We start from the raw sequence: 12,628 nt of genomic DNA on the forward strand, positions 1-12,628 counted from the left end.
AACTACATCACAACTGTGAATTTGCACTATGTGAGTTTTGCTGAAATTCTTATAATGCCATTCAGATAACAGCAGAAGTACAAAAACTCTGGAATACCTTGATAATGATATGTATATCATTTCATTTTAACTTTGTTAACTTTAGACAAAGAAAACCAATGCAGTAGTTATGCTGAGATATAAACTTAGCACTCATCAGGAGGCAAAAAATACTGTTTGAAGTCTCAGATTAACCAATAACTTGCTATAGATGTATCAATAAATTAAACCTTGTTTTCAGATCATCCATTTGTAGCAAAAGACTTTCAATTTAGAGAATAGTTATAAGCTAATAAAATTATCTATGAAGAGAATTATTTTTAAGCCAATCAGATTTTTCAACAATGCAATCACTCTTAAAAAGCAATTTACCATTCAGTGTCATATACAATGCAAACAAAATAAAATTTATAAAGTATTAATACTGAAAATATGAACATTGATTCTATAGGGCCGTGTCTCTAGTTCTCATTTCTGGATATGACCCAGAACTTTGTCCCAAAGAAGGGCACTCTAACAGTAATGAAAAATAAATTTGTACAAGAACCTGTCTTGAAGCGATAATATACTTTCTTTAAACACTCCCTGATTATCATATGGAAAAACTTGAAATAAAGTTTATTATAAATTACCTATTTCAATATAAATAAAGGTTGCTTGCATTTTTCTTGTAAAAAAAAAATGTTCATTCTAAATGGTATCAGCTAAGAATTGAAGGTTATTTTTCAGTCAAGAGGCTGACAAAATTCACCCCGTTCCCCTAGAAGTGGTCTCTCAAACAGGTTAGCGCTGACACTTGGGTTGCCATTGCAGAGAAAGTGACAATGTCCAAACTGCCCTCCTGAGGAACAGCTTGGTTGTCTATCTAACTCTAAAACTCAAAGGAGAAGAAAGCAAACTAGTGCAACAGGTATTTACTTGCTTGGTCAGTTCTTCACCCCATAACTTGTTCCAAAAAGAATTTCAAGCTGCTTAGATCAAGGTACATAAAACATAGCCAGAGAGCATACATTAGAAAGAAGAACAAAGGTTAAACAAAGACAGAGGCAGAAAACAGATGGAGAAATGAGGCGATCGCACAAACCAACATCAGAAGTCCTTGCTAAAAGTGCCCAACAAATTTGCTTCTAAGCTTTCTGCCAGCTCAGTGAAGAAAAAGAGCTACAATAGCAAAAAGCAGGTTTAATTTTTCAAGTGTATAAACCTCACATCATGGGGGAAGGAGGTGAAAGCATGGCCTTTAGGATACTAAATTTCACAATTTCATGTTCCTCCTCAGACCTGGTCTTACTTAAGTCTCACAACAAATCTGAGAGGTCGGTGGGATCGCCCCCAGGGACAGGAGAGAAGAACATGGCTGAGAGGGGGTAATGTGGCCTGCCCTGGCCACCCAGCCGGCAAGTTCCAGGAGCCTGGAACTCAAGCCTTCTGACCCACGTCCCAGGGTGAGACAGGGATGTGGAAAACCAAATGTTAGTATCTGCAAGCATGACCTGAAAAACAATGACTTCTTTTTTTAAAAATATATTTTTATTGACTTCAGAGAAAGAGAGAAACATCAATGATGAGAGAGAATCATTGATCGGCTGCCTCCTGCACGCCCCACACTGGGGATGGAGCCCGCAACCCAGGCATGTGCCCTGACAGGGAATCGAACTGTGACCTCCCGGTTCACTGGTTGACACTCAACCACTAAGCCACCGTGGCCAGGCGAACAATGAGTTCTTTAAGCCTAGGGTTCTAAACTGCAGTTCTATTTCCCAGAACAATAAAAAAATTTAAGTACATGGATCACAAAGGGTCACAGATATCCAGAGCTGCAGTGGGACTCACGGAGCATCTTCAATAAACACCCAGCTGTGAGGGAAGAAGGGCTGACATGTTTCTTTTTCAACCAGGTGCCACAGTTTCTGAATAATCTCAAAACTCTCTCTTCCTTCCCCACAGCTGTCCTAACTGGGTCTTAAGGAAAACCCAGAAGGAGGCCTGCGGTCTACCCACAGTGTACCCCACCTCCCAAATCAAAAAGAGGGGGGAAGCAAAGAAGTCTCTGGCTGAACCCCAGCCTCATCGTGAGAACTGGAGAACACACCCCTCACCATGTGCGAGCACAGCCTGAGCGCTTCACAGGGGTGCGTTCTACTTTCTAAAGGTGAAAATTGTCATAAAGGAGGCTCAGCTCCACATTGCTAAGGAAAAGGAAAGAAATATTGTAAAGTCATGTGAAATGGGAGAGGATTTTTTAAAAATTCCCCCAGAACCTCTTTAACGCATACACTCAACACACACACACACACACACACACGTGTTTCTGAAACACTACAGAGCAGTCTACTGGTACTTTCTTATTTAAAAAAAATATATGGATGCTATAACTGATGTTGACAGTGACTTTAGGAGACCAGAAAAAACCTGGAAACTCCATAGATCTGTCCTGATAGGAGAAGTTCAAGGCCCACAGGGATCCACTCATCACATACATTGTACCAGACACTGTATTAAGTGTTTAAGATACACAGATTCTTTTTTTAGAGAGAGACAAGAAGCGGGGAGAAAGGCGGGGAGGGAGGGAAGGAGGGGGAGAGAGAGCAAGAGAGAGAAGAAAAGAAACATCGACAGGTTGCCTCCCTCACACGCCCCAACCAGAAGTGAACCCACAACTGGGTATGTGCCCTGACAGAGAACCGAACCTGTCACCTTCTGGTATACAGGATAATGCTCCAACTGAGCCACATCAGCCAGGCAAGATATACTGATCTTGACAAAAGAGACATTTCGTGATCTCGTGGATTTTTACAATGAGTACAAAAAAGGGAAGCATTCTGCCCAGGCCTGGTCCCCAGGGAGAGGTGACAAAGAGGCACAGCAGCCAGGAATCAGGCGCTGGGGGCCTTTCACTTTTGCTGCAGATGAATATTCCAAAGTCAAACCGCACTAAAGTCACGTGGCTGTACAAAGCCATAAGGAATGACAAAATCCTGATTGCAGAATTTTACGAGGTGCCAGGTAAGTATTACCTGTGCATCCCCTGAGAATGACTGTTTTCAGACTAAAAATAAACAGTAGCTCTGTTTTACCCATTTGGTAACATCCGCTTAAGGGCATTTTTCTGCCTCTGTATAGCTTTTCTCTTCAAATAAGGAGACCACTCATACCAAAAGGTGTACACTTCCCCTATATTTATGATTATCAAATTTTTCTGAGTGATATTGTGTCACCATATGGCAGGTTTATTAGTTGTGATGTCATTAAGGTCAGTAAAATGTTTCACAATGAAACTCATACTGATGACATACTGCATTTCCTTAGAATAACAAACTTGTGGGGGGGAGGGAAACATAAAATAAACTGATGTCATTGCTGCTGCACCCATTTTCTTTAATACTCTGTAATAGTCACGGCTACTATGCTCTGTAATAGTCACGGCTACCATCCTTCTCCAAAATTTGGGAACCTCATAAAGACATGATATAAATACATTTACCTCAACCTATCTAAGCTTCTCTCTCCTTTCGCTGAAAACAAACCTGCCAGATAGTTGAAAGGCTGTTGTCCATCAAGGCTTATCTCCCTCATTGCCTTTGAGTTCAACACGCACGTTGCAAGATGGACGCCATGCCCTGCACCGAGCACCCAGTTCACAGAGAGAGGATACAGCTGCGGTGCTGGCGGGGCCCTCTCAGTGCTTATGGAGCTGGATTCAACCGTTTACACAAATTGCATCAGAAGAGTAAGGGAAAGTGCATAAGGTACTAGGAGAACATGCAGCAAGGGCCGAGCCAGAACCAAGGGCATCAGAAAGTCAGGGAACTTGGCAGAGGAGACGACTGCCAAGCAGAGCCTTGAAAAGGAAGCTAAGAGAAGTGAGAAAGCGCAGGCCAGCAGAGAGAGGAGGCTAAGAGGGGCTCCGAGATGGGAAGCAGCTTGAATGTGTCCCAAGAGAATGAAGCTAGGTCACTGGTGGCCAAAGTCGGGCCTCAAGATGAGAGAAAACAATTTTTAAGGTATTTCTGACAGCCCCATATTTAAATCAGCAAGGCTGCTAAGAAGCACTATAAAAAGTGGTCATTTTTTTTAAGTATGATTAATAATAAAAATAATAATCTAGCCTAAAATTAGTATTGAGAATTATAAAAGACCCAGGAGTGGAATTTTCTAATTAGGGTTTCTATAATAAGTTGCCGGGAAGGGCACAAGTGACCTACCTTGATTAGCAATTTCTCCCATGCCCATGGCCCTTTAACAATGTCATCACCCTTAACACACTGCTTGCTGTCAGATGGAATGACGTTCTATTGCACAAGCTTGGGCAGTCTCACACTTTTTCACAACGTTAAGTATCAAACCGCTCAGGCGAGAAACCTAAAGTAATTATATTTTTACACTTCAGCTACTTTCTATATCACCATAAGTATGTTCCATCTTAAATGTGTCTGTGTACACTAAATTGCTGCGATTCCCACAGAACAGTGATTCATGTGACCCATAGAGACACATGCGGGAGCATTAATGAAATTCTCCATAGTGAGGGAGACAACGGGCCAACAGCCTGGTCGGTCCCACCTGGAACATGAACCTGTGCTCAACTCCCCGTCGGAGGCACTCTGTCACCTTAAAATATGCTCAGAGCAGAGGGAGAAGAACAGTGACAGGATCCAAAAAGTGGTCCAGTCGCAGGGGCTCCACCTCAGTCCACCCTCCTCGCCCCTGGTCCACATAGCCAACCCCCGACATTCGTAGGTGGCACCTCCGAAATCTCTCGTGTCATCCCTTCCTCCCACTGACGCTGCCAACACAGTAGCTGCAGTCCTGGTAATCTGAGTCTCACCCAATAACTTGCAAACTGATTCCCAATTTCCCCAGATCCCATCTTATTCAGCGCTGCCAGGTTAATTTCCCTAAAGCAACATTCTGATTATCCGGCAGAAAATAAAAAGTAGTTGTACTCGGTAGAATTGGTTTGAGGTCCCTCATGAATTTGCTCCAACATACCCTCTCCATTATATTTCCTATTAACCTCACTTATCATGAATGAAACTTTTCTTCTATATGTGCCTTAAGGATGTGTTTTCCCAGTACAATCTCTAGACCTTCCCGTATCCATATCTTTTCTGCATACTGCTCTCCCTTCCCACTCATCCCATTCTCCCAGATCCAAATGCTATTCACCCTTCAAGGATCATCGCAAATGCCACTTCCTCCCCCAAATCTCTCCCTAACAATTTCAGGCAAAAAATAATCTCCCCCTGTACACCTATTCTTCACAACCTACCACTGTTACCTTCATGGGAGCAGCATTGGGTGTGATTTGTACTTACCTTCCCCAAAGCATGGAGCACCTTGCCTAAGGTAAAACAAAGACTGCAGACTGTACCTTCCAGGCCAGGTGAACCCAGTGGCTGTGTGTCTGGTTCACAGGCCCACAGCTCCACCTCTTCCTGACACATTAAACATCTGGCAAACGAGGTGTGCTGGTTTCCCACAGTCTCCACCAGTCCCTATTGCCTCCCAACACGACACAGAAAGCAGAGGGTCAACAGCCCTTGCTCTCCTGGCTGCTCTCACTTATGGTACCTGCCTGGCCTCAGAGATAGGTGTGTAATTCCAGTAATAAATGATCAATAACTAAATACTTATGAATGAAAGACTGTGTCTGAGGAACAGTGAAGTAACGAATATGTTCAAAAGGAAACATGGCATTTTCATAATATGATGATGGTAGTCAATATTTTAAAGGATGACATGTGGAAATCACAATTACATTTGTCCTAAGTATGTCCAGAACCCTGAAATGGAAACAATGAGGGAGATCACAGAACTTTTCAACCTTTGAAATTACTCAAAAAACAAAATGCGTTTTCTCAGTGAGGAATGAATTTCCTCTCCCGCGCTGTTCAAGCTGAGGACGCTCAGCCACTTGCCAGAGGACCTCAGACGGGAGGCTGCACTGGCCGCCCTCCAGGGCCCATTGCACTCCGGGACTCTATGACTGTAGCCCCTTTCCCAGACTCACATGCTGTCTTACTGGAAAGCACAACACTGAACCGACAGCATGTAGTCTGCATGAGTGCACTGCTTATGATGCATGTTGTACAAGAGAGGGGGGCCGAGGAGGAGACCCTGAGAAACCCCATTATTTAATGAAATGGAGAATCAAGAACTGGCAGAGAACAGGCAATAGTCAAAAAGAAGAAGAAACATCAGGAAGTGATATGTCACAGAGACCAACCTGAGAGAGAGTTTCCAGAAAGCCCACTGCAAATGCAGCAGAATGAAAGTATGTTAAGAAATTGTAAGCATCCCTTGGTTGTGGGATGAGAAGATCATCAATGGCCTTGTTTTGGGAGCTCCAGTAGGGGGCTGGGAGTGGGGGGCTCATGCTCAGGGCATGCCTCAAGTTTAAAGTAAGGCAATATATCCAGATGGGTTTATATACAGGCACTATATCATCAGAATTATGTTAAAAGCTTTAATTTAGTAAGTGTCACCATTTAAATTATGCTACAACTTTTGTCACTCTTTTTGGCAATTCTTTTTTATTGTTACTATAAACAAAGCAACAACAAACAAAGAAAACAGAAAGAAAGAACAAAGTAGCCCAGGCCACTGACAGCCTCCGTGAGGCCAGACGTTTCAGTGGGGTGGTGGGTATGAAATGAGTTTGATTTCTTAAAATAACTGTGCTTATTCTATGAATCTTCTATTTAAAAAGGCAGCACCCGAGAAAACATAAATGTATATTATTAAGAGAAAGAAGTCAAACTGAAAAGGCTACATAATGTATGATTCCAACTCTGTGACATTCTGGAAAAGGTGAGAAAATGGAGACCAGGCTACTGACAGCCACAGTAAAAAGATCTGTGGCTGCCCGGGGCTGGGAAGAGAGGGAGGAACAGGCGGAGCACAGAGGGTCTGAGGGCAGTGAAACTGCTCTGAATGACACCACAGGGATGGAGACATGTCATTCTCCATCTGTTCCAACCCAGAGAGTGCACCACACCACGGGGACCCCTCAGGTAAGCTGTGGACTTCCGCAGATGATGATGTGTTAGTGCAGGGTCACCAGCTGTCACAGATGTGCACTCTGGTGCCACTCTTGCCTGTGGTCAGTAACCAGCTGCAAAGAGCCAGCTGTGAGCCGCCATGCACCCTGCCCCAGAGAAACAGACAAAACCTACAAAGGTTCCTCCTACAACATGCCAGGTCCCTACCTCATCACACTCCTGTGACGTCTACCAGGCGATATTCCTGCCCAGGTGCACAGAGCTTCTAATCCCCTCTTCAAACCCATTCCTAAAAATGAACCATGAGCCAGCAATCACTAGATATTTGAGGAAAACCTCCAATAACAAAAGAGAGCAAAACAAACAAGAAGGAACCCAGAATAAACAAACACGTGATGGAGAGAAAAAAAGCAATACAATGACCTTGTACACATATATGTATAATCCATGGACACAGACAACAGGGTGGTGAAGCCCTGGGGGTGGGGGGCGGAGCGGCTGGGAGAGGTCAATGGGGGGGAAGGGGAATATTTGTAATACTTTCAACAATAAAGATTTTTTTTTTAAAAAGAAAAAACAATACAGAAAAGAATGGAGATAGATTCTACACTCATGAAATAAATGCTGGATACTGGATGTTAAAAATTAAAACAATTCCTAGGATAAGCACAACTTTTTAGAAATTAAAAAGAACTAGCAGAAGTTAAAAGTTCAGTAGGAAATCTAAAAGATATACGTTGAGGACACTACAGAAAGTAGAAGAAAAAGACAAACAAAAAATAAGAGTGACTGAAAGAAGATAAGAAGGAAAAATCAGAACACTTATCCATGAAATAATATAAGAAAACTTCTGAGAAATCCTGATTTGAAGCGGCCCACCTAGTACCCAGCACAGAGAGTGAAAAAAGAACCACACCAAAGCATAGGGTGGTAAAATCTCAAAGCAATCGCCACCGAGAGGAAAATGGTAAAGCTTCTAAAAGAGGGAAAAGGTCATATAAAAGAGTTAACAAGCAGGTGGCACTAGACAGCAACCCTGGAGGGCAGAAGAGCTCTTGGTTTGGTAATGCAGCAGTGACATCAGATATCTGAGGGTGAACCGTTCCAGCAGGGGCTGCTTTGCTCCATACAGTGAGACACGTGCAAACACACAGGTCTCCCAACATTTACCCTCACGTGCCCTTCTTCTCGGGAGGTTACTAGAGGATGAACTGCAGCAGGGAATAAACCTAGAACACTCCTTGAAATGAGGGATGTCACAGCATCTAGAAAACACAGGATTGGACACGGGAGACAAGCACAGGGACTTCCTGGGCCCGGGTTCCAGGGAGCTGCAGGGCATGGCCGTGCAGCAGGCCTGGAGAGCGAGGGGACCAGCGGGGCAGGAATAGATGGAAGAGAGGCCTGGAGGGTGGGGGAGGAAGGACGGATGAGAGGGAGGGAAGGATAACCTGATCTGTGTCAGTATCCAGGGAGATCTGCCATCTGTCAGAGACTTTGGAAATGAAATCATGAAAGATCAATTTAAAAAGTAAAAAAACAAAAATACATTAACTCTAGGGGGGGGGGCTTATTATTCAGTAAAGAAAATAGACTATAATCTCAGCCAGAAATAATAGCTACACAATCATAATAAGAAGAACACTGAGTATTAACTTAAGTAGGAATTATAATTTAAGTATAGGGACAATGGGGAGCAAACCGCGATGTGGGAGGGGAATAAGAGAACTGGCCTCATCTTCAGAAAAGGGAGCCCACAGCTCTCCTGGTATTAAGAAGAATGGCAGTGACAGCAGGAGAAACAGCTAAGGCTGAAAGTGATTGTCACCAGGACAAAGAGTATTAGGTGGGAGGAGCAGGTTATACCCCGAGGCAGAGAGAAATACAGTAGAGTCAACTATTTCAATTATATTTAGACTCTTTTGATAAAACTTGCATTCAATAAATGAATGGCAGGAGGTTTGGGCTTGCAGCCTATCCCTTTAAGAAGCTCAAATATCCTAGAAAAATAAATAAACAAACTGGTCCAGACATGGAACTTTTTGTTACTTTAAGTTTGGGGAAACACTGAAGAAGTTATCATAGAGGCAGAAAGGAGATGGGGCATCTGAAGGAGCGAGTTTCCCCTGAGGAGACAGGAGGAAGGGGACTGGGGCCTGTGTATCCAAAACAGGCCTAGACAGACCAACAGACGGCTCTTCCTCAGTGATCAGGGGTGGAGGATGGAGAAGAATCAACCGGCAAAGAAAGCTGCTTGAGGAAGACACATACCTGAGGTGAGAGGGCCAACACAGTGCTGGCCAATCTCTTTTTTGAGGCGGCCAAGGGAAGTGTTTGAGAAGTTACCAGAAGAAAATGTTAACCTCAATTTGATCAAGTAAATTTGATCTTAGAGCAGGACGGACGCACGCTGTGTCTTAACTGACAGCATTTGTACTCAGTCATTCCTCTGTGCTCCCATAAAGCTTTCTAACACCATTGTCCTGTTAACACTAGTACTTTAAAGGATTGTATTCCTACTAAACTATGAATCCTCAAGAACCATCTTGTCCATCTATATACAACCAACACTGACTCACAGGTGCCTGACAGGAAATGCATTTCTGTTGTACAGATATAGAAATATTGTCTTTCCAGCAGTACAAAAGCATGTCAATACACCAACACACATGTATTACCTTAAAATGTTTTTATAGGTCAGAAGTCCGTATTCAGTAATTTTACTATACATTTTTAAAAGAATATATACTCTACCCGGCCAGAGTGACTAAGTAGTTGAGCATCAACCTATACAGCAGGAGATCACGGTTTGAGATTCCTGGCCAGGCACATGCCTGGGCTGCAGGCTGATCTCCAGTGTGGGGCGTGCAGGAGGCAGCCAATCAGTGATTCTCTCTCATCACTGATGTGTCTGTCTCTCTCTCCCTCTCCCTTACTCTCTAAAATCAATAAAAATATATTTTAAAATAATAATACATAATGTCCCTTCATAGGTAACTCCCCCCTACACATTACTCTGATTTAAATTCAAATTTGCATCTGAAGCTGTTTCTCTAAGTACGCATGCAACCTAGACTCTGTTTTGGGCGATGCCCATACTTTGACCTCAGAAAGGCAGAGAAGACTACATGAACCTCTGACTACCTCATGGCTTCTAAATTAAAGCTCAGGAACATTCACAATGAGTGAAAAAGCCATACTTGCTCTTCAATACCTGCCCAGCCTAATAAGTAATCTCAAGATTTTATGTTTTAAAATATCAAACTTATTGATCCAGAATTTGAGCACAGTTGGTCTCTAGTAAGCACTTCCTATCATTTCTAATTTTACACTCTTTCTAAGAGAGAAATAAGTAACTATTCACTATGAATAGCATAATATTAATGCTAATTTTTAGAACTGTTTTCCTCTTCCCTGCATTTAGGCTAAAAACCAATTCCCTTGGTAACTGCCCAACACCCTTTTTACAAAACATTTCAGATCCATCTCAAATAGGTTCAGATGGGGAGAAGGGGAGTTTAAAAATAAAATAAATACATAAAAGCAAAAGCTGTGTTTACTAGTTAAATCTTTTGCTGAGTTTAGAGGATATTTTTGATTGCTATTCATTAAAAATGTTCTTGTCATTAACATAGTAGAAAAAATAAATTTGGAAAGTCTATATTAAATGCCAGATAATGTCAATAAATCCTAATCTTTAGTTTTACAATTCAGTAAAACAAAGAATTATAATTATCCAAATGATTTAAGCTAACCAACAATTTAGGACAAAATGCAGATTGATACACCTGTGTACACCTGTCCACAAATTCCACAAGGTGTAAGTTGACCAACTAAGATTGTTCGAGTAACATCATACAATGTAGAAAAACCAAACTGGCATCTTCATAACTTCATCCTTTCAAAAATAATTCCCCAAAATGCACCTTGTAACATATAAGGGTACCTGACAATAGAGCTATGTTAGTTCTACCTTTAAGGTCATGCAAGCTAAAGGAGAGTTCAACAGCCCCAAGAGGACTTGAGTTTACAAGAGTATGCAGAGCATCTTCTAAAATACCTGATTTTGACTTCAGGATAACCTGAATGGTATGTCCATCATTGGTGACCTCACAGTCTCGGCAGACTACATAATTTGGCGAGAGGCGGACATCCAGCAGTGAGGGGTCATATCTGGCTTCCCTTGAATTCAGGTTAATGGGAGACTGGTACTCCCCATTCGCATCAGGAAACACCAACCCCCATTCAACACCTAAGGACAAAATGAAGCACATTTATAACAGGTTACAAAAAAAGTTACAGTAAAAGTTAACATGTTAAAGCTAGTTGAAACTGTTTATAATCCTTGACATCATTAAGAGGGTTATGACTACCATCTCTATACAGATGAACTATGGTAAATGTGTGTGAATTTTTGCATTTATACTTTGTATGATTTAATAGTCTCCAATACTACATACAAAATCCTGAACTAACAAAATATTCTGTTTGTAGTTGTCCACAAAGGGGTAGTAATTTATGATTAAGAAATTTAGATCATCTTTAAGGGATCAGAAAAAAAGTAATACCACAAAGTTTTTTTCTGCTCATCCGTTCAGTTATGTGTGTTACTTGGGAAAAACCTGTAACTCTCCACATGCTTAGTGAGAACCCAAAACAATAAATCTGATGCTAGTGAATAAACACCTCTTATCAAAAATGCAAATACCGTATGTTGAAGTGTACATGTGAACATGTACACACACCTATGTATTCACTCATATATACCCTTTCCATATTTTTATAATTAAAATTATAAACTACACTTTTTTTTTCAATAGATGTAGTCAACATCAGCACCAGGGGTCGGCTCCATGAAGAGACCTACATCTTCAGGGATAAATTTAGGAATCTAAACTTTAAAAAAAAAAAAGTCCACCCCCTCTCACCAAGCCACTGACAGCCTGAAATTGAGGACGTGTCTGGCATGAGCGGAGCCTTGCTAGCATCCTTCGGGGAAAGAGTAGAGGCAGACATACATGCTTCCACCAGCGAACTCCTAGCAAGAAGACACGAAGAGTTCCACCAACACGGTGTTCCCAAGGGGTGGAGCAAAAGGTAGCGCCGTTCCTCTCACTACTCAGAAAACAAGGAATGTCCCAGCCGCAGCTGTAATGCTCGCCCTCCGGGTGGAGGCAGTGCCAACACCTGCCGGGCAGTAAGGCCAGGCTTCCCAACGCGGACACAGGTGGCAGGCCCGCCCTCCACCCGGTGCCCCTGTGCCCCGAAACCGGCCGGGGGACCGGGAAAGCGACAAGGGACCCACGTGGGAAAGCGGGGACCCGGGGGTGCTGGGAGCGCGAGAGAGCCGCGGGGTGCGGAGCCGCGCGCTGGGCGGGACACACGCGGCGCGCAGCCCCCGACGCGCTGTCCAGGGACCCGGGACCCGTCGACCTGCGGCGGGCGGGTTACCTTCTTCGTAGCCCCACTCCACGCCCTCCTCCTCCTCCTCTTCATCCTCCTCCTTCTCCGGGAAGGCGACGGCATCTTCGATGAAGCTCAGGTCAGCCATGGGGAGCCCGTGGGTCCTCCGCGCTCTCGCTGGC

General features: G+C 43.1%; 1 protein-coding gene across 1 annotated transcript in view; it reads right to left on the reverse strand.

The window, feature by feature from the left end:
• CA8 (carbonic anhydrase 8) overlaps window positions 1–12,594 on the reverse strand; it is a 69,898-nt gene extending 57,304 nt beyond the window's left edge. Inside the window, exons 1-2 of the mRNA XM_023750899.1 lie at window positions 12,495–12,594; window positions 11,104–11,295 (exon numbers count right to left, since the gene is read on the reverse strand). Of these exons, the coding sequence (XP_023606667.1) occupies window positions 11,104–11,295; window positions 12,495–12,594 (292 nt within the window). The remainder of the gene's footprint in view (window positions 1–11,103; window positions 11,296–12,494) is intronic.
• Between the last annotated feature and the right edge of the window lie 34 nt (window positions 12,595–12,628).

The sequence above is a fragment of the Myotis lucifugus genome, unplaced genomic scaffold (genome assembly GCF_000147115.1).
Source record: "Myotis lucifugus unplaced genomic scaffold, Myoluc2.0 scaffold_17, whole genome shotgun sequence".
Lineage (NCBI taxonomy): Eukaryota > Metazoa > Chordata > Mammalia > Chiroptera > Vespertilionidae > Myotis > Myotis lucifugus.